The sequence below is a fragment of the Poromitra crassiceps genome (genome assembly GCF_964638095.1).
Source record: "Poromitra crassiceps genome assembly, chromosome: 3".
Taxonomy (NCBI): Eukaryota; Metazoa; Chordata; class Actinopteri; order Beryciformes; family Melamphaidae; genus Poromitra; species Poromitra crassiceps.
The window spans coordinates 80,259,417-80,281,916 of NC_139625.1; the positions used below are offsets into that span (position 1 = coordinate 80,259,417).

The 22,500-nt window shown below is 42.1% G+C and overlaps 1 protein-coding gene across 1 annotated transcript in view; it reads left to right on the forward strand.

The window, feature by feature from the left end:
- Nucleotides 1–22,500, forward strand: part of LOC310772708 (kalirin-like) — a 141,042-nt gene that overhangs the window by 84,676 nt on the left and 33,866 nt on the right. The window contains exons 33-38 of the mRNA XM_083632583.1: nt 56–246; nt 2,324–2,425; nt 2,599–2,753; nt 3,288–3,390; nt 13,724–13,885; nt 15,353–15,539. Of these exons, the coding sequence (XP_083488709.1) occupies nt 56–246; nt 2,324–2,425; nt 2,599–2,753; nt 3,288–3,390; nt 13,724–13,885; nt 15,353–15,539 (900 nt within the window). The remainder of the gene's footprint in view (nt 1–55; nt 247–2,323; nt 2,426–2,598; nt 2,754–3,287; nt 3,391–13,723; nt 13,886–15,352; nt 15,540–22,500) is intronic.

Below are 22,500 nucleotides of genomic sequence, written 5' to 3' on the forward strand. Positions count from 1 at the left end.
CACTTTCGGTATATCCTGTGATATCACTTCTTTTGTCTCCTGTGATGTCACACAGGTCTGGAGGAGGGGCTGGAGGTGCAGGGGGAGCTCCTCCTGCAGGACTCCTTCCTGGTCTGGGAGCCCAAGTCTCTGATCAGGAAGGGGCGGGACCGACACCTCTTCCTGTTTGAGCTGTCACTCATCTTCAGCAAAGAGATCAAAGACTCGTCTGGCCGAACCAAATATATCTATAAGAGCAGACTGAGGGTAACACACACATACGCAAACATACGCGCGCACGCGCACGCATGCACACCCACACACACACACACACACACACGCACACGCGCGGACAGAAGCTGAGCATGCTCCAGGCCAGCGTGGGAATGTCTCCACAGACAGCAGATTGAAAACTCTGGTTGTCTACTCTGGAATACATTGAGAGTGATGAGGAGCTGCTGCACGCACAAACTGATTTCACCAAGTAACAGTTGTTCCTGGACCAACATTTCTTCTATTCCTAGTATGGGCCAGGAAAACCTCGCCCTGAACTCATTTGATTGGTCGTCCCAATTTCTTCTTCCTGAGAACGTGCGGCAAGTAAAAAAAGATGTGGTTAAGATTAGGGTTAGGGTTTTCTTATCTAACCACAACCATAACCAAACCCTAACCAAATTGTTGTACTTTCCTAAACCTAATGTCGAACTATAAAAATGTGTGTGGTTTGACCGCCAATTGAACCCCAATCCTCAGATTGGAAGGCAAGCACCTTACCCATAAAGCCACAGGACTGAGCACACCCTAACCCTAATCTTAACCCAAAAAAATATTTGCCTCAGGTTTTCAGGAAGAAGCAATTGCGGCGACCAATCAAATGAGTTCGGGGGCAGGGTTTTACTGGCCCATACTAGGAACAAATGTTGGTCGAGGAACAACTGTTACTTGGTGAAATCATGCCGAAGTGCTCGGTCCTATAGCTTAATGCTGGTGTGTCAAACTCAATTTCATCCCGGTCCACATCAGCGTTATGGTTGCCCTCAAAGGGAATTGTAAATGTATAACATGATATATAAATGCATCTACTTAATTGCCTCTGATTTGAATATGATTGGTTTTTAGTAAGAACTTAATAATAAGAAATTAGTAACTCTTGCTCTGAAAGCAGAATTATATGAAAAATAGTGGCAAACAGACAACTAGTAACCTACAACTGTTAGAACTAACTAGAAGTAGAATTGTATTGAGCAAATTCTATTCTTTGTTAGCTCTCGCGGGCCACATAAAATGAGGTGCCGGGCTGGATTTGCCCCCCAGGCCTTGAGTTTGACACATGTGGCTTAATGGGTAAGATGCTTGCCATCAAATCTGAGAGCTGGGGTTCGATTCCTGGTCGAACGATACACATTTTTATAAAACATTAGGTTTAGGCAAGTACAACAATGTGGTTAGGGTTTTGGTCTGGTCGTGGTTAGATGAGAAAACCCTAACCCTAATGTTAACCACATCTTGGTCCAGGAACAACTGTTACTTGGTGAAATCAGTACGTGCTGGAGGTGATAGGGTTAAACTCTGGTCTACTGTGGAATACAGAGAGAGTTACAGTATGTGGAGCTGATAGGGTTAAACTCTGGTCTACTGTGGAATACAGAGAGAGTTACAGTATGTGGAGCTGATAGGGTTAAACTCTGGTCTACTGTGGAATACAGAGAGAGTGATGTGGAGCTGATAGGGTTAAACTCCGGTCTACTGTGGAATACACAGAGAGTGATGTGGAGCTGATAGGGTTAAACTCTGGTCTACTGTGGAATACACAGAGAGTGATGTGGAGCTGATAGGGTTAAACTCTGGTCTACTGTGGAATACACAGAGAGTGATGTGGAGCTGATAGGGTTAAACTCTGGTCTACTGTGGAATACAGAGAGAGTGATGTGGAGCTGATAGGGTTAAACTCTGGTCTACTGTGGAATACATAGAGAGTTACGTGGAGCTGATAGGGTTAAACTCTGGTCTACTGTGGAATACGGAGAGAGTGATGTGGAGCTGATAGGGTTAAACTCTGGTCTACTGTGGAATACACAGAGTGATGTGGAGCTGATAGGGTTAAACTCTGGTCTACTGTGGAATACACAGAGAGTGATGTGGAGCTGATAGGGTTAAACTCTGGTCTACTGTGGAATACATAGAGAGTGATGTGGAGCTGATAGGGTTAATCAACATTGTGGGAACTCGTTTGTATGGATTTATATTGAAAAGCTACACAAAGTTTTACATCTTCCCTTCTCTCTCCCTCTCTCTCTCTCCCTCTCTCTCTCCCTCTCTCTCTCCCTCCCTCTCTCTTGCTCAGACCTCAGAGTTAGGTGTAACAGAGCATATTGAGGGCGATCCATGTAAGTTTGCTCTGTGGGTCGGACGAACGCCGACCTCCGACAATAAGACCATCCTCAAGGTATGTGCACTCTCACACATGCAGACTAACATGCATGCACACTCATGTGCACACTGTGTACCCAGCGTGATCTTCAAAAAAATGTGTTTCACAATAACGCCTCTAAAATTGGAGAATCTGAACATCAATTTATCTCTGTCTGTCTATGTCTCTCTGTCTCTCTCCCTCTCCAGGCGTCGTCTCTGGACTTGAAGCAGGAGTGGGTGCGTAGCGTGCGTCAGGTGATCCAGGAGAGGCGTGGTCACCTGCGGGGGGCGCTGCGGGAGCCCATCCCCCTCCCCAAGACGCCCAACCCCACGCTGCCACGGCAACGCAGCATGACGCGCCGGTCAGCGCACGCACACACACACAAGCCGCACACACACTCACATGCACGCGTGCATGTACGTTCCTTGTCTGTCCTGCATTAAAACTAAAGTAACTAGCCTTGTTTGAAAATGTAAGGAATAGAAACTACACACTTTGTGTTAAAATCTAGAGAGTAAAAGTAAAAAGTTGTCAGAAAAATAAATACTCGGTAAATTACAAATATCCCATGGACACTTTTAAGGACTTTTACTTGACATCTTACGTCTACATTTTACATGGACATTATCCCACGGACACTATCCTACCCACCACCCCAAACCCCCACCCCACCCAACTCCCCCATTACATATCACTTTAAAGGACTTTTACTTTGCACTTCTTAATTTGAGATTGTTTTCTGTCTGCTCTATCTTCTGCTATTGATGTGATCGCTGTGCTGCATACTGCACTAAGTCAAATTCCTCATTTGTATGATGCTATTAAAATTATCTTTAATCTTGAATACCTGAAAATTCTAGTTAAGTTAATGCTTTGTTCCTTCCATCTCTCTCAGGGAGACCAGTGAGGATGCAGACAGTCTGGGTGATGCCAGCAGCCAGCCAGACACCGTCTCCATCGCCTCCCGGACCTCCCAGAACACTGCAGACAGCGACAAGGTACACACACATACACGCATGCGCGGAAGCGCACACGCACACACACAGGGTCAGGAGCAAAAATGTAAAAAAAACAAAAGAAAACAAACATTCAATGCTTCCATACTGCTCACCTGGCATAACCAAGTCTCCACAAGCCCTGAGATGCCAAGTTGACTTGGAAATACATAATTTACACTAGGGTTGGGCGATATGCCAAATTTTTCCAACTGGCCACCGATGTATTCGCAACCAACTTGTCTTTTCAACTGTTCCTTCACAAGCTTCTGCAGTCTGACCTTGTTTCCTTAGTTGAGCATGAGTTTGTTGAAGTCAGCAGCTCCCAGATTTCTTGCATGACATGCAACAAGATTTTTGTACAAGAGGGTCAGATATCTCAATGAACGAGACTCAAATAGCAGACATCAGCTGATTCAATTTAAAGTTACTCATCGTGTTCATTATGCCAAGCATAAGTTACACAAGTTATTTCCTTCTATCTCACCACTGTGTGACATGTGTCAGGTGTCAGAGGGCACACTATCTCATGCCTTCTGGTTCTGCCCTTCACTAACGGGATTCTGGACCAAAATATTTGATTGGTACTCTTAAGGCCTACAAAATAGCCCTCTAGCCGGAGGCAGAACTTGCCATCTTCGGCTGCTCGGAGTCCTCTCTGAACTTCCCTACAGCTGCAACAGTCTCTAACACAGGGGACAACTGTTGCCAAAAAAATGATTCTGAAGGAATGGAAGTCATCCTCTTCACCTTCTTTCCAACTGTTGTTGATGGACATGACCTCTGTTATACAGATGGAGAGACTTAGGTTTCTGAGGACCAATTCAATTAAAAAGTTCTCAATCATGGGACCCGTTTCTAGCCTATCTTGATGAAGTTAGGGGTGACGGGTGACTTGCCTGGCTGGTTTCTCATGGAGCCCTTGTGTGAGATCCCAGGAACAACATATCCTACAAGCACTTTATGCAGCTGGTAATCACATAATATTGAATGTCAATAATACAATGTATGTTTTCTTTTCTTTTCTTGTGTATGAGCATGTTCGTTTGTCTTGTTTGTGCATTGTTTTGAAAAATTGAAAATAAAATATTGGGGGGGGGAAAGGGGGAAAAAAGACCCAGAAGTCACCCATGACTGTGCCAGGTTTCTCATCAACTCTGTTGGTAAGCTCCTTCATGTTACCATCATCCTCAAGATCACTGTGAACTTTCTCTAGAGCCTCCTGAGTGTCCGTGAGTGGAATGCGCCAAGTGTTGAGGTTCTCCTTGATGGCTTCTGATACTGGCTAATGCCTCATCATTCTCATCAACGTCAACGACAAGTATGACCTTCCCTTCAGCATCAAGGATGATGAACATGATCATCGGGCAGCAAAACATCCACACATCCCAAATGTTTTCCCCAAGCCTGAAGACAAGTTCACAGGAGTCTCTGGTTTAAGAAACTCAGAGTCAACTCAGGAAACAAGGTCGGACTGCAGAAGCTTGTGAAGGAACAGTTGAAAACACAAGTTGGTCGGGTGACATCGTATACTGCGAGGGAGAAACGTCAACCAACCAGTGCACTGGTGTGGCAACTGGGGACTATGTCTTCAAGCATCCAGAGGCAGATACAATGCTACTCTCTGCCTGTACTAAGCTGAGGACCAGGAACTACACTGGAACAGTTGTACTAGAATATGAGGACATAATTGTGTTTGTCCAAGCGCTTTATGTCTCACACCAACTCCGAAGTGATCTGCACAAAGGCTGTACCACGAAGGCGTAGTCCTGTGCGCGGCCGGCCCGGGTTCGAATCCGACCCGTGGTCCTTTGCCGCATGTCATCATCTCTCTCTATTTCCTGTCTGCCTACTGTCCCATCAAATAGAGGCAAAATCCCGCCCCCCCACACCCACAAAAAAAGCATGTGTTCAGCTGCTGTGCCATGCTCGCAGAAGAGGCTGTAGGCATCATCATACCTCTCCATGTGATCACTGGCTGTGACCACGCCTCAGGGTTCTATGGGCACGGGGAGAAGGTGATGAATCCCAGAGCTCCTGGTTGAGAACCTGGAGATGGAGTCAGAGCTGATATTAAGGCAAGTACTCTCCATTTTGGCAAGACCGCACCGTTGCGATATAATCGACTTCCAAACTTTTGCGGGTGTGGCCTATTTCACAAATCGCCCTAACTCCGGGACGCATTGTCCGTTGCGAATTAACCTTGGTACAGGTGTGCAGCTATGTACTCTGAGCTGATAAAAAAAAACAATTGTGTCATTTCGACTATAGGGGGCACTATGGCAACAATAAGTACCCGTAGCTCACGAACCATAACCACCTGTTCCCAAATTGGGTACAGTATTTTTTTTTTGTTTGTTTTTTATTGTTTATTTAGCACATATTCAAACATACAAAACAAAAAATACTGATAGTTATCAACACGACAATAAATGTGCAAAGTGGAGGCAGGAGACCCGCAAGGGCCTATACGAGGCCTCTACTTGTATAACATAAGTAGAAATAAAATCAGTAAGTACTGTATGAAATAAAATTAAAATTTAACGAACAAAAAGAAAGAAAAGAAAGTAAAGAAGAAGAGATAAAAGCATGTATGCAGATAAGAGATGTTATTGATTTAACAGGGTTTTTTTCATTCTAGATTTAAGAATAGGCAATGATTGACAGGTTCTGATTGAAGGGGGGGTGGAATTCCATAAGGATGGACCTCTATATCTAATGTTAAATTGACCTAAATTTGTGCGGGAAAATGGAAGGTGAATGTTATGTGATTGTCTGGTTGGATATGAGTGGACATTAGAGTTCAGTACAAAGAAATTATAAAAAACAGTAGGTAAAAAAAATTCTTGGTGCATACATTTGTACATAAAAACAGTAGTCTGATATACGTTTATATCGAAGATTGATAATATGTTTAGTTGCCTGAACAGAGGGGCCGATGGCTCAAAACGATTTGATGACGTAGCCAGTCTAAGAAATTTCTTTTGAATTAACAGGATTTTCTGAAGAGAATAAGGATATGTACTGGCCCAAACAATATTACAATATGATAAATAAGGATATATCAGACTATAATATAGTGACAGAAGACAGGAGCGATTTACCAGTGATGAAATCCTTCTGATAATGCCATAAGACTTCATAATTTTGTTACACACATAATCAATATGGTTTTTCCATGATACATTTTCATCAACTAAAACACCAAGAAATTTTGAAGAAGACACCTGTTTTATTTCAGTATTATTAATGAGAAGTTTTGAATTCTGCTTGGAATAACTTTTGTTTTTATTTCTGAAAATTATGAAATTTGACTTCTTGGCATTCAAGGAAAGCTTGTTTAACTGGAACCAACTTGAGGTGTATGTTAAAATTGTATTGGCCTCTCTGATCAAGGAATTAAAGTCCGAATGTGCGACAGCAATGTTGGTATCATCTGCAAATAAGATGGACAAAGCAGATTCGGACTTTAATGCAAAATCATTTATAAAGATTAGAAATAAGAGAGGCCCAAGGATTGAACCTTGGGGCACCCCATAATATAACTTGGTTCTATTGGAATTATGACCATTAATACAGACATATTGCTCCCTGTTTTCAAGGTAATCACCAAGCCATTTGAAGACAACATCATGAAATCCATAACGATGGAGTTTTGACAGTAGAATACTATGGTCCACTGTATCGAAAGCCTTCGATAAGTCCAAAAAAATACCAATTGCAAACATGTTATTATCCAAGGCTGCAGATATTTTATCAATAAGTTGCAAGAGAGCCATATAGGTTGAGTGGTTTTTACGAAATCCATATTGGTGTTTGTACAGAATGTTATTGTCGTTGAGGTGTTTCAACACTCTTGCATAAACCAGTTTCTCCAAAACCTTGGAAAAACAGGGTAGAACAGAAATAGGACGATAATTGTTAAAGACATCAGGATCACCTTCTTTAAAGAGTGGTAAGACCTTTGCTACTTTAAGGTCACTTGGGACCACACCAGTTTTTAAAGAGACAGCAAGGACATGAGTTAATGGCTTACTAACTAAGGAAGCTACTTCTTTTATGAGCTTGGTCTTGATTTCATCATGACCCGCTGCTGAGTTGTTAAGTTTCATAATAATGTTGTACACTTCATTGTATGTAGGAGGTTCGAAGCTACATAAGGCAGGAAAGTAGCCAGTAATATTATCTATAGGGCTGGCATTTGTAAGTGGAATTTTTTTTGCAAGGGTGCTACCCACATTAGAAAAGAAGTCATTGAAACCATTTGCTATGTCAGAGGGACTAGAGAATGAGGTCTCACCATTTGTAAATTGGGATGGGAATTTCGACTGAGCCTTTTTCTTATTTAATAGTTCATTAATTACATTCCATGTAGTTTTTATGTTGCTAGTAGATTCTTTAAATTTATCAGAATAATATTTCTTCTTTGCTATACGGAGTAGATGTGTAAATTTGTTTTTATATTTTTTATACTTCTCATTATTATGCAGAGTTGGATTTGACAGAAATCTTTTATATAATTTGTTTTTTTTAATAGAGGATTTCATTAATCCGGAAGTGAACCAAGGTTTGCTTAGACTATGACGCTTGTTGGTTTTGAGGCTCACCAGAGGAAAACAATCATTGAAAACACCTTTGAAAAGCTGGAGAAAAGATTGATATGCCAGATTAGCATCCTGCTGAGTATAGACATCATCCCATTGAACATCCTCAAACATTTCCTTAAAGCGTATAATATTAGCTTCACTAAACTTACGGAAACTTGCTTTAACATTTTTGTCTCTATGTATACTGGCATTTGCTGAAGAGAGGTGGAATATAGGGAAGTGATCTGAAATGTCAGTATACAGTAACCCTGATTTCGAAGGATAATCAAATGAATTAGTTATGATGTTATCAATTAGGGTGGCTGTTTTAGAAGTAACTCTAGTTGGTTTGGAAATGAGAGGATAGAAATAGGATGAATACAATACATTTAAAAAATCGGCAGTAGGAGAATGATTTTCACTATTGAAAAGATTGATGTTGAAATCCCCAACTAGGAAACAAAGTTTACCTTCCTTATTAATTACATCTAAAGAAGCAGTGAGTGTATCATTGAAGCAAGTGATATCAGTATCAGGTGGACGATAGATACAACCAATAATGACATTCTTGCCACCAAAATGAGAACATGACATTATTTCCAAGAAAACAGATTCCACTTCAACTTCATTCAATATCAAGGCAAGATCCTTTCTTAAGCTAAATATCAGTACATAGGTTCATAGAGTACTCTTCTACTCTACCTAAAAATTACACCGATTGACCTCACGGTGGCGCTATAGTTGCCCTCTTTACGTTTTGGTCCATAACTTTGGAACCATAGCTTCTATGATCAAAATTAGTTCTATATAGACCACGCCCATTTCCGTCTAACTAGATTTTCCGCCATTTAGAATTTTGTCCAAAAGCGTTTTTTTCGCTATATCTCCTTCAAATTTTGGCAAATCTTCACCAAACCACATCACACAGCTTGTGTGGACAGTCCTGCACAAAACCTGTTTTGCTGTTTTTTGAAAGACTACACCGTTGCCATATAATCGACTTGCAAAGTGTTGTGGGTGGGGCCTATTTCACAGAAATACTTCACGTCAGACGTCATGTCTGCGATGCGGCGCTGGATTGTATTGTCAGACATTGGGATGATATTTAGCTTGGCGGCAGCAGCTTCTCCCATCATTACCGAACACATATCTTTAGCAGCAGGGAGGATTAATGGTTCACCAATGTTGGGGGGTTTACCAGCCTTAGATGCGTAATGCCACACAATATGATGCTTCGGTAGCCTTTGTAAATTTACAGTGCTAAATGTCTCAACTACTTTCTGCTGTGACAACAATTCTTGTAACTTCCTATGGAAAAACTCCAGTGGCTTGGCCATCAAAGTTGGGTGCTTGGTCTCAATATGACGCCGGAGTTTACATGGTCTCATACTGTCATTTGCGAGCACATCTTAGCAGCCTGCACACTTTGGTGCGGGAGGCGTCCTCAGGACCAAACGATGTAAATCCAAACGATAAATAGTCAGGGTCATACTTCCTCCATTTTCTCCTCCTTCTCCAGACACTGTCTCCTCTCTCACTCTAGGTCAGGGGTGGCCAAACTTTTTTGGTTGTGGGCCGCATACAGAAAAATATAAGGAGTCGCGGGCCAAACAATATTAAGCGCGGCAGTTTTCGCGGCAAAAAAATTGGACCAGAAAACCCTTGTGCCATCAAAAATTGAATTTCTACCTAAATAAATATATGACACATAGTTTATTGATGCGCTCACCTATTACAATGGGTATTTCTGTATGTTATCAAATTTTCTTTTCCTGTGCCAACAGGTTAAGACAGAGATAATTTAATATAACATTAGTATTAAACATTAATTCAGTATTTTTTTTTTTTTTTTAATAAATAGACCATGTCAGGGTGCCCAAGTATAACCCATTTTCAATGGTTTTAAATTGAAAAAATGAAATGTTTTAGTTTTTCTTTTTCAGTTTCTTTTTCTTAATGTTTTTGTTTTTAAAAACGGGCAGCGGGCCGCAGTTGGCCCGCGGGCCGTAATTTGGCCACCCCTGCTCTAGGTACTAAATAATGTTTCATTTTGCTCCACCACGGCATGCATAGCTGAAGTTAGCTACCAGAGTTGTTGTTTTTTCTTCTTCTCTGTTTTTTCCCCCATCGCGTTGCGCCGCCCATGAAGCCTCACAGCTTGAAAACCGCTGCCATAGAGAGCGAAGGTTCATCAATGTTGAACTTTTTGACCTCTGAGATGACCTCTGTGTACTTACTGTACATAACCTAGCCTAACATAGCCTAATATGAAGGCTCTATGATGCGTTTGAAAAATTGACCTTTGAGAGCTGAAAATCAGTGGCCATCTTGGATTTGAAGGTCAGAAATAAGTAAAATAATCAAAACAACATAGATTATGAATTCCTTAACCCAAAAAGTCCCAGAAACCATGTACTTTGCAGCATTGCAGGCCAAACCATTGAAAATGTAATTTCCAACATAGCTGATTGTAGCCATTTTGGATTTAGGGCTCTCAAAAATGTTGCCAGAATTTTTGCGAGAGGCGCGTGGACAAAATTTGTTTATTACCCTCATAGATGACAAATCCACTGAGAAACAAACCTTTGCTCTCCACGGTCATGGAATCGTCATGGATGACCCAACTACTGCACACACACACACACACACACACACACACACACACACACACACACACACACACACACACACACACACACACACACACACAACCAGCTGCAGTAGTGATGAGGTCATGGGGTGTGGGACACACCCCTCTGTGTGTGTGTGTGTGTGTGTGTGTGTGTGTGTGTGTGTGTGTGTGTGTGTGTGTGTGTGTGTGTGTGTGTGTGTGTGTGTGTGTGTGTGTGTGTGTGTGTGTGTGTGTGTAGCAGGGAGTTTCCTCACTCGTTGTCAAACTGCATGGTAGAAATGTCGGTTCTCCTGAAGGTATGTTTGATTTCTTTACCTGCTGGGGGGGGGGGGGGGGGGGGGGTTGGTGTCAGTGCTGACCCCTGGCTTGCACACTATTGGCTGCTTCTAAAGGTTATGATCAGTAGAGTCTGATACAGGACAAGAAACTGTGTTTGTTTCAGTAGAGAGTAGCGTAGAGTAATGTAATAAGTACTTCTACCTACTACTACCTCTGCCTCTGCCACTTTCTATCTGTTTATATATATATATATTAGGGCTGTGAATCTTCACTGGCCTCACGATTCGATTCGATTCGATTACGATTCAGAGGGCTACGATTCGATTATAAAACGATTATCGATGCATCTCGATGCATCTTAAATCAATGCATCACTTTTTTTTCCCAATACATGATTGATTTTTTCTCACTTTCTTTTTTCTCACTGTGTGGCTACTTTTAAAATAAAAGTGCATTTGGAATTGCATTGTATTATGATCCATAATTAAAATAAACAAATGCATGTACTTCAATTTTATTTTATTTGATTATAAAAAAAAAGAAAATTGTTGTTTTTAAATAATCGATTTTTGACATTTGTGAATCGATGCAGAATCATGCACGTCCGCATCGTGATGCATCTTATAATCGATTATTTTTGTCAAAAATAATACATATATACAGTATATATATTTATTACTAACAAACACGTTCCACGTGTTGATAATCCTAATATGACGCTCCGGCTGTATATACATAACGTTACGTTTACGTCATTTCCAATTTGTGGAGTTTAACGTTACAGAGTGCACATTGTTGGGTCTCGGTCTAAAATACTCCCATAAAATACTCATCGTGGATGATGTTTTGTAGCTTGTCCTGTCCTTGTCGCTTGGGAGTTGGGAATAACAAATCCATGTGATAGACGGACGGAGCCAACTTTACTTTCCCTACAGTCGGTAATAACAAATCCATGTGATAGATGGAGCCACGTTAGTATCTGTGACTGCTGCTAATTCATAACGTTATGATCAAATTAAATGACTTGAATTCACTTGAACACTTAATGGTAACGTTAACGTAAGGTTACTCACACTGGGTTGGAAAGAAGTGTACGAAGTTTCATGTTTACAACAGCTCTGTATGGCTACTGGTTGTTTGTTTGTGCTCACGGCGTGTGCCGGTGTGAGTTCCCCGTGTTAAAAACAGTGTTGGTCTGAAGGACCCCGCCCAGCCAGGAAAGTAGAGACTGTCTCAGGAAGCTACCCCCCACGTTAGCTGGCTGTGCATATGGAGAGAGGAAGAGAGAGGAGAGGAGGGGAAAAAACAATAACAACAAAGCGTCGATTGCTGATTTGAGCGTCAATTACCATGGCAATTATTGAAGCTTCGAAGCGTCTTTTTTTTTGTCTCAGCCCTAATTTGACCAGACTGCAAGCTGGCCACAGGGTGGCACAAATGGCGATGTTGTTAAACTGAGCAGACTTCTTTCTGCATGCAGGTTGATATGACTGGACATGGCCTCTGGGCCGATACATGTATATAGCAGACCGCTGAATTGTGTGCATTATGTTCTACATAATTTGGGAATCCTGGGTGTGTTGTGTGTGTGTGTGTGTGTGTGTGTGTGTGTGTGTGTGTGTGTGTGTGTGTCTGTCTGTCTGTGAGAGGGAGAGAGAGAGACACTAGCTGGGCTGTACAGCAAAACACAGCTGTGTTCGATTAGTACGGGGAACACCCCATTTCTCCCCATAGAGAGAGAGAGAGAGAGAGAGAGAGAGAGAGAGAGAGAGTGTGTGTGTGTGTGTATGTGTGTCTGTGTGTGTGTGCGTGCGTGCGTGCGTGTGAGTAAAAGTATTTCTCAGCTGGAGCTGATGTGTTCCAGTGAACTATTAGTCAACAACACACCAACCCCCCCCCCCCCCACACACACACACACACACACACACTCACTCCCTCACACACACACCGGTACCCATGGTGACCACAGGGCCATATGATGTCCACTTCCTGTTCAGAATTCAGTCCAACACACAGTTAGTGTTAATAGAACAGTTAACTGAGCAGATAATCAGGATTTTCACACTACGCTTAGCCTGGGCTAAGTGATTGTCTTAGCCTGGGCTAAGTGATTGTTTTAGCCTGGGCTAAGTGATTATCTTAACCTGGGACTAAGTGATTGTTTTAGCCTGGAGCTAAGTGATTATCTTAACCTGGGGCTAAGTGATTGTTTTAGCATGGGTTTAGTAATTGTCTTAGCCTGGGGCTAAGTGATTGTCTTAGCCCGGGGTTAAGTGAGCTGTTAGATAAAGGCTAAGAAAGCTTTCACACTTGCACAATCCTAGAACATTCCAAAGTAGGCTAATCCCGATTTTAGCCCGGGCTAACTGGGGCAGGGTTAGCCCCCGACTATTCGGGGTTAACCCTGACTTTTCATCTAAACACGAGGGTAAATGTTGCCAGTGTGAAACAGGGCCAGAGAGGGGGCCAAGCTAACTAGAATGTAAACATTAGTCAGGTGTTCCAACGGCCACTAACCCAAGGGTAGTACTAGTAGAACTGCAGTGTGAATCGTATAGCCCTGGGTTTAGGTTAACCTGGGTTAACAAATGTGTATGTGAATAGGGGCTAAGTTAGCCTGGTGTATCTTAGCCCAGGGCTAATATAGCCCCGGACTAAGTGTGTAGAGTGTGAATTAAATCTTCATCCTCTTAATTACTGCTACTAAATACAAAATAATCATACAAATATTAGAATGTACTCTCCCTCCCTCCCTCTCTCTTCATCCCTTTCTCCCCCTCTCTCTGCCTCCCCCCCCCCACCCCTCTCCCTCTCTCCCTCTCTCTCTCTCTCCCCTCAGCTGTCAGGAGGCTGCGAGTTAGTGGTGGTGTTGTTGGATTTCTCCTCCGGGGCGTCCGGGGAGCTCAGTGTGCGCTGTGGTCAGACGGTGGAGCTGGTGGAACGTTCTGTCGACCGACCCGGCTGGTGTCTGGTCAGAACCACAGATCAAACGCCCCCTCAGGTGAGGAACCACACTTTAAAAACTGAAATCTTAGCAAGTGAAAATATTTTGTATTTAGTACAATAAGTCTAATATTGAGTAGAAATGATCTTGCATAGGTCAAATTGTCTTACTCCACTGGCAAATACTTTTGCTTGTTTCTGTTTTTTTGTCTTGATTTTAGTCAATTTCACCTTGATTTGAGAAAAACAAACATGTTCTTAAATCAAGATTTTGTTTTTCTTATTTTAAGAACATGTTTTGTTGTTCTCAAAACAAGATTAAATAGACTCAAATCAAGACACACAAAAAACCTGAAATAAACAAAAAATATTTACCAATGGGGTAAGACATTTCAGCCTCTGCAAGATAATTTCTACTCAATATTAGACTTATTGTACTAAATACAAGATATCTTTCCTAGATTAAGCTCTGTCAGCTAGCTCTTGAGTTTCTAGATAAAGCTCTGTCATCTAGCTCTTTTGAGTTCCTAGATAAAGTTATGTCATCTAGCTCTTGAGCTCCTAGATAAAGCTCTGTCATCTAGCTCTTTGAGTTCCTAGATAAAGCTCTGTCATCTAGCTCTTTGAGTTCCTAGATAAAGTTCTGTCATCTAGCTCTTGAGTTCCTAGATAAAGCTCTGTCATCTAGCTCTTTGAGTTTCTAGATAAAGTTCTGTCATCTAGCTCTTGAGTTCCTAGATAAAGCTCTGTCATCTAGCTTTGAGTTCCTAGATAAAGTTCTGTCATCTAGCTTTGAGTTTCTAGATAAAGTTCTGTCATCTAGCTCTTGAGTTCCTAGATAAAGTTCTGTCATCTAGCTCTTGAGTTCCTAGATAAAGTTCTGTCATCTAGCTTTGAGTTTCTAGATAAAGTTCTGTCATCTAGCTATTTGAGTTCCTAGATAAAGTTCTGTCATCTAGCTTTGAGTTCCTAGATAAAGTTCTGTCATCTAGCTCTTGAGTTCCTAGATAAAGCTCTGTCATCTAGCTATTTGAGTTCCTAGATAAAGTTTTGTCATCTAGCTCTTGAGTTCCTAGATACAGTTCTGTCATCTAGCTCTTGAGTTCCTAGATAAAGCTCTGTCATCTAGCTCTTTGAGTTTCTAGATAAAGCTCTGTCATCTAGCTCTTTGAGTTTCTAGATAAAGCTCTGTCATCTAGCTCTTTGAGTTTCTAGATAAAGCTCTGTCATCTAGCTCTTTGAGTTCCTAGATAAAGCTCTGTCATCTATCTCTTTGAGTTCCTAGATAAAGCTCTGTCATCTAGCTCTTTGAGTTCCTAGATAAAGCTCTGTCATCTAGCTCTTTGAGTTTCTAGATAAAGCTCTGTCATCTATCTCTTTGAGTTCCTAGATAAAGCTCTGTCATCTAGCTCTTTGAGTTTCTAGATGAAGCTTTGTCTTCTATCTCTTTGAGTTCCTAGATAAAGCTCTGTAGATAAAGCTAATGAACTGAACATCTCTAATGAAGAACCTGTCTTCCCTACAGGAGGGTTTGCTGCCGATGAGCACCCTCTGCCTGTCTCATTCTCACAGTGCACCAGACATGGAGGGGCTGATCCCCACCTGCACCGCCACCTCCTGCAGCACCTCCTCCACCACCACCTCCTCCACCAACTCATCTTCTTTCACCACATCCTCCTCGAGCTCCTCCTCTACTATGACTGCTGGGAGGGGTGAGTATCTCTCTGTCTCTCTCTGTCTGTCTGTAGCCGCTTTCACACCGGCCTTGAAAGCCGCAAAATGCACGGAAAATAGGATCCGCGCCTCCGATGTGAAAGTTGTGAACGCGGGTTGGTGGGTAATTGTTGTACGCCTTTCGTTCCGCCAGTGGACCTAGTCACAGCGCCGGATTACCAGGCAACCCGCCTCCACTTGAAAGCGTAGGAGCGGCAAGCCGGAACGAGGCGAATGGTCAGCTCATTCATAAAAAAATTACAGGGGAAATCACCTCATGCAGCAATAAGAAAGGCATGAATGAAAGTAAAAAAAGTAGCCTATACAATCATGACTGCAGGGGCGCCAGGAGGAATGCTCCGTGCCTGTAAGTAGGTTAGGCTTTATGCTCAAACGATGTTGACTTAGTAGGTAAAATTAACGGATATAATAATACGCTTCAGAGGACTATAGCTGTCTGTGGCGAGTTGGCCTGAGGATATTCCCTCTGGAAACCAGCTCCAGAACTGCAATCTGTCTAACTAGCCAGTTGTGCATTCCCTTACAAAAACTACTAACGTTATAGTAGTCATGTGCATTTATACTATTCCCCCGACGAACGTTATGCAGACTGCAGCTGTTTGATATGCAGGCGTTGTCTTTCAGAATGGACGCTAATTAGGCTACTTCATGGAAATAATTTGCTTTACAAAAAACTGGAACCAAAACATAAGAATTAGCCTTGTACCTAATAGGCTACATGATGGTGCATCTGTGATGCATAAAGTCGATCAGATTTATTGAAAGCCTTACCATGCTGCATGTGGACAACACTTTCCTGTTTTATCATGAATCACTTTGATCCTTAAAGGATGGCTTTACCGTGGTGAATATGAAGATCTATTAAATGTAATGCAGCTATGGATTTGGAATCCGTTGACATTTTTTAAATCGGTCGTTCCTACACAGAGAAACCAAAGAAAACCCACTCTGTGGGGTGGGGTGGGGAGGGGGGAGGGGATGGGCGGTTGCGGGAGGCAGAAATCCTCCACTTCCCACAATGCACTGGGCTCGTGGTTTTCTAATAAGTCCACGCCCAGCCCGCAGGCCCTGGGGGCGCTGGCTAAAAAACATATATACATGTATATACATATATACAAAAACAATAATGAAGCTTCCTTCGGCCTATTTAAAAAGCACCGAAATGAAGTAAATAGTCTGATCAAAAAGGCAAAATTAGAGTACTATAATGAGGTAATTGCAGAGAATAAGGATGATCCCCAAAAGCTCTGGAAATCCTTAAATTAATTGGGCTACAATAACAAACTTAAAACTAGATCTCTAAACGTGAACTTAAACTCTGAAGGCACCTTAACATCTGATAAATCCCTTGTCGCTGGCATCTTCAATCGCTTCTTTACAACCATTGCTAGCACCTTGGTTAGTAAATTACCCTCCCACTCTGGACGGTATGGTAAAGACCACATAGAGAGCTTTTACTCAAACTTAGGAGTACGGCCGGATGACTTCCAGTTTCAGGAGGTGTCAGAGGAGGTGGTGCTGTTGAAGCTCAGGGCCCTTAAGCCGTCCAAAGCTACAGGTATTGACAACATCCCAAGCAGGTTCATCCGAGATGCAGCTGATTTGATTTCACCTTATATTACTCATATAATCAATCGGTCTATTAGAGAAGGTCATGTCCCCCATGATTTCAAACAAGCCAGGGTAATCCCCCTTCATAAAAAAGGAAGTAAACTTGAACCAGGAAATTATCGCCCAGTCTCAATCCTCTCCTCCATCTCTAAGTTAATGGAAAGAGTCATTTTTGAACAAATAGACAGTTACCTTGCATCTCGGGAGCTCCTGTTTAAATTTCAGTCTGGATTCAGAAAATCTCATTCAACTGACACCTGTTTGCTTTTTCTAAACGATCACATCAGAAAGGAAGTTGACGCTGGCAAATACTGTGGTATGGTCATGCTTGACCTACAAAAAGCATTTGACACCGTTAACCATGATGTCCTTCTGTGTAAGCTCGGGGCTCTGGGCTTCAACAGCACTTCCCTTAACTGGGTTAGGTCCTACCTGGAGGGTAGGGAGCAGGTGGTGGACGTAAATGGATCAATGTCATGTCCCCTCCCCCTGACGTGTGGGGTCCCCCAGGGAAGTATTTTAGGGCCTTTATTCTTTTTAATTTATATTAACGATATGAAATCGGCCTGTGATTGCAACCTGTTCCTTTTCGCAGACGACTCCGCCCTCTTGTTCTCGCACAAGGACAAGGAGGAGATCGAAAGGAAATTGAGCAGTGAGCTTCACAGTGTTAGTGTGTGGCTCTCGGATAACAAATTATCACTTCATCTGGGGAAAACGGAGGCCATTTTATTTGGGTCAAATTTTAATTTAAAAAAGTCCCCCGAGTTTAAAATCATGGTGGGTGACGTAGTTGTTAACACCAAGGAGGAGATTACGTACCTTGGCTGCATTTTAGATAACAAACTTTCCGGAGAAAGCATGGCCTCAAAAGTGATTTCCAAAGTTAATCAAAGAACCAAATTCCTAGCCAGAATTTCTTCTTTCATTGACAAGAGCGCCATTGAAACCTTGGCAAATGCTCTGATTCAATGTCACTTTGACTATGCTTGCTCCTCCTGGTTCACGGGAATCACCATCAAACTCAAAAACAGGCTTCAGACCTCCCAGAATAAATTAATACGGGTTATTCTGAAACTTCATCCCAGAGTCCATCTCCTCCCCTCTCACTTCCTTAGGTGGCTCAGAGTGGAGGAGAGGGTTTCCCAAATCAAATTGTGCATGGTATTTAGGATCTTTAAACGGGAGGCTCCTCGCTACCTCTCTGACTATTTTTGTAAAGTCAGTGAGGTACATGGCTACTCCACAAGAGGAAGCACCTCCAACATTGTTCCCCCTAAATTTAAAACTCTAAAGGGTAAATGCACCTTTTCTTACTCAGCAGCTATTTTATGGAACAAACTCCCTGAGAGTATTAAGACCCTTAACTCCAGGTTCTCTTTTAAGCTTGCCTTGAAAAAATGGCTGGTTGGCTCCCAAATGTGATCCTAAACTTTTATTTTCCTTTTCTTATGTCCTCTGAATAGTCGCGGGTTTTAAACCCTAGGTAGGTTCCTGTTTTAGTTTATGAGCTGGTCTCTATCTTATTATTTATTGAATGATGCATTCTTGCTAGGTATCGAAATAACCATTCACTTAAGGTTAAGAATGTTTGGTTTGAGTGTAAAATGTTATCTGTTTGTGTTGTCTTTGCCCGCGCACACACGCGCTCATACCTGCATACAGATTCACTCCTCTTGTCCCACACACAAGGACCACAATGGAAACAAGCCCTCGGGCTTTATTGTGTTTTATTCCTTTTGAGCAATATGGTTATGCTGTGTTGTCTTGTACGATCCTGCTATTATTGTTTCAATAAAGTTATCAATCAATCAATCAATTTACGCAATCTTGCTACTACTCAACTTTACTTTGTTTGTTCATCAAACGATAATGGCAAGGGTTAAATGTGTAGTTAGCTCGTGCATGGTGAAGAAGAGGAGAGAAGCAGAGGAAAGGGGCAAAGCGCTTATTTCGCATTGTTTCCCAAAAGATTGAGCGCTACGGCTAGCCTAGGTAGCTAGCATTAGCATAGGGCTCCATTAGCTGGGACCTGCAAGTTTGCAGTAGTGATTTCAAAGAGGACTATCAACGTTCTTTTCTAGCCACGGAGACAGCTCAGAGTCGGAAAAGATTGAGGGAAGACTGCTTGCAATAAAAATCTACAGCTCTATGTCGATAGCTGCAATGTACTTTTTTTTTTTCTTTTACATCACTTACCACAAGTCAAGTATTTGAAATCATTCAAATATGTTTTCATTCAGATGTGAATTCAATCCATAAGTAACACAATGACAGAATGTGGCTATTTTGGTCATGGGTTTCATACACTTAATGTAATAAAACATCTAAAGCAAAAATCTTATCAGATGGCGTGCTCTGGGACAGAATCTTATCAAATGAGGGTCAGTGGTCTAATTTGCCACAGTTTAGGGGTCCTTGACATGAAAAGTTTGAGAACCACTGTCTTAGAAAATGCAGTAGGATTTCTATGACAAACTGATCTGTGATTTCTACTGGCATGAATTAAGACATTTTATAGGTTGGTGTGAAAATCAACAGCTCTGCATCCCATGTGTTTATACTTTGTTTTTACAACAGTAAAAAGTTCACGGCTCTTTGGTTAACAAAGATAGTATTGATGCAGGTGCAGAAAGAATAGATGCCAGCAATAACTGCTCAAAGACAGAAAATGAAAATGTATGTCTAGCAAATTCTAAGATTTCGAAAATGTTCTTCTATGTCATGGATTGTTTGCTGGAAGCCACGGTATTGTTTATCAGGTGAAGGGTACATGGATCGCCTGCACAACACGCTGGCAAAACAATACGACGATGCCTCCCTCTCTCGCACTGTGGAACCCACTGGAGGAAATGTCGATAGGCTATCAGGCAACACTGTCAGCAAAAAAACAAACAAAGAAAAAACAGTATTAGAACGGCAAGCCTATTTTCAGTGTAACGTTTGACTTTCATACAAATGTTCTGCTAAATATTATTATGCAAAAAAAGATTGGTTATCATCATAATCTACTGCTAGCTATCAGGACTAACTTTACACAGACACCAAAACAGTATAGTAATGTATTGTTACACGTATCGTTGTATCTATGAAAAACATAATCACATAATTATTTAATTTATTCCCAGATGCCATATTCTAAGACCAAAACAGTATAGTAATGTATTACACGTTCTACTATTACAGTACTTACTCAATGCTGCTGGCCTTTTCTCGGCATATTCTGCGACTTCTTCAAGAAGAAATTGGCCTCTCGCTGTAGCCGAGTGATCAATCCTGTTCAACTGCCTCTCCTTCCATACGGCGCAATTCCTCTGCACTGTAGTCTGGCTCATATGGCGTTAAGTAGCCCTGAATGTCAGAGTTTATTAGCACACTTTGGAAATCGTCTTCATCCATATCAAACTCTTCAATTTCACCAGAAATATTTCCTTCAGCCATGGTTGATCCATGGTGAGCTAGTTAGCTCCAGACCGATGCAGGCAGAAAAGATGGCTGACGGAGTGTTTTGATTTCCGAGCTGTGGAGGGGCGTGGAGGACCCCTAGAGGCGTGCACAGCCACACACACAAAAGAGTTGTAGTTTTAAGCTACAGCTCTTCCGCATGTGTGGTACACCGCTCTGACGCGGTCGTGACATAAAACGCGTCAGAGCGATGTACTAAAAATGTGAATGATAAGGGAGTACAGCCAAGAGGGTTTTCTGAGGGGAGGTAAAGGCTGCCCATCTACTCATGCTACTGACATTGTAAGGATACAAATCTGGTTGAAAATCAGTAAAGCCATCCTTTAATGACCGCAGCTGCATCTCGTTGGCTGGCGTACATCGGCCATGTTTGGTTGTTGAATGAATTGGTTCAGCATACAGTAGCCTAGGCTACACTAACCTATGAAAATATTAATTTGGGCAAGGAGGAGCTGGGTGGAAATGCCTCCACTCGCCTTTCAATCCGGTAGGGGTGGCTGTCACCTGAAAGCACACCCCAGGACGGGAATGTGGCGGTGCTGCTTGGCTGTGTGTGAAAGCAATTTCTGTGACGAGGCTGCTGGCTTTGCGGGCCTTCTGAACTGCAATTTTGCGCGATCTGTGTGTGAAAGCGGCTTGTCTGTCATTCATTCATTCACACCACAACCACAATTAAAGCCCCACCCTCCAAACCTACTGATGATGTATTCCTTCAAATCCAACCCAGTTTAGTAGTATTGTTAGTAGTAGTATTGATAGTTTGAGTGTTTTTCGTACGGTGGCCTTGAAGAATAGGATAAGACATCAGCAAAAAATGGCAAATAGGAAATCGGAGCAATTATCACAACGGCAAATAGTGCTTCAGCATACGCATCAGCATCGGAAAAAATACGAGTGGTGGTGAACGGCGAGAGACAATCATTTTTTGATCCAGTTTGAATTGTGCCATGAAGAACACATCATTTGATGTTTGTCAATTTAAAAGATAACTGCAAATCAAGAAAGTCACAGTTTGTCGTAAAACGGAAACGTAACGTTTAGTTTTGATGAAACTACATCTCTCATCTCTCACAATGTACATCACACCTGGCCTGCCGGGAGAGAAAGTTATGACCTCACTTACACGACTGGTTGTGTGTAATCTTTCTCATTTATAACTTGCTCAATTTCTAGGGTGACTGGGGGCGATGTGCCATGGCCGCAGGTTTTTGTGTGTGTGTGTGTGTGTTTTTTATTTGGGGGGGGGTTGTGACTACACTTATTACACTCATGCCACGTCATCCACATCATCAGTGGTTATGATATCATCCTTGATTTGATTTGATTTGCCCCGGTCTTAGGTATTACCGGTGTTAAACGGTGTTGAGGCATACACCGATTACATAACATGCCCACCGGTAACACCTTCAACTCCGCCCGCTCGTGACAGTTTCAGCATGCGCTCAGCTGCGCTGGTGTATATTACAAGCGCTCCCTCCGTCCTATCCTGGCTGTCTGAGTTCATCATATCTCTCGTTAGACAGACCAGCAAGTAACGTTAGTTGTACATGTTGTGAACACAATCCCCCCTCATACACATGTAGGTAAGACCCTTATCTAAGCCTGTGTGTATTCTCTTGCCACTGCCATCTCTGGAAATGTGGTTTTAACAGAGCTAAATCTCCACTAGCATTGATGCTAACAGGTTAGCTAAACCTCCGCTAACATTGGTGGTAAAAAGTTAGCATTGATGACTTAGCTATGATAAAAGCACATGCTGATGCTACTCAGCTATCGTCATTGCCTGGCTTACTGCTGCTTGCTGGTCATCTTAATCCCATGGCCAGAAAATAATCCGCAGATTTGTGGCTAATGACGTTAGTT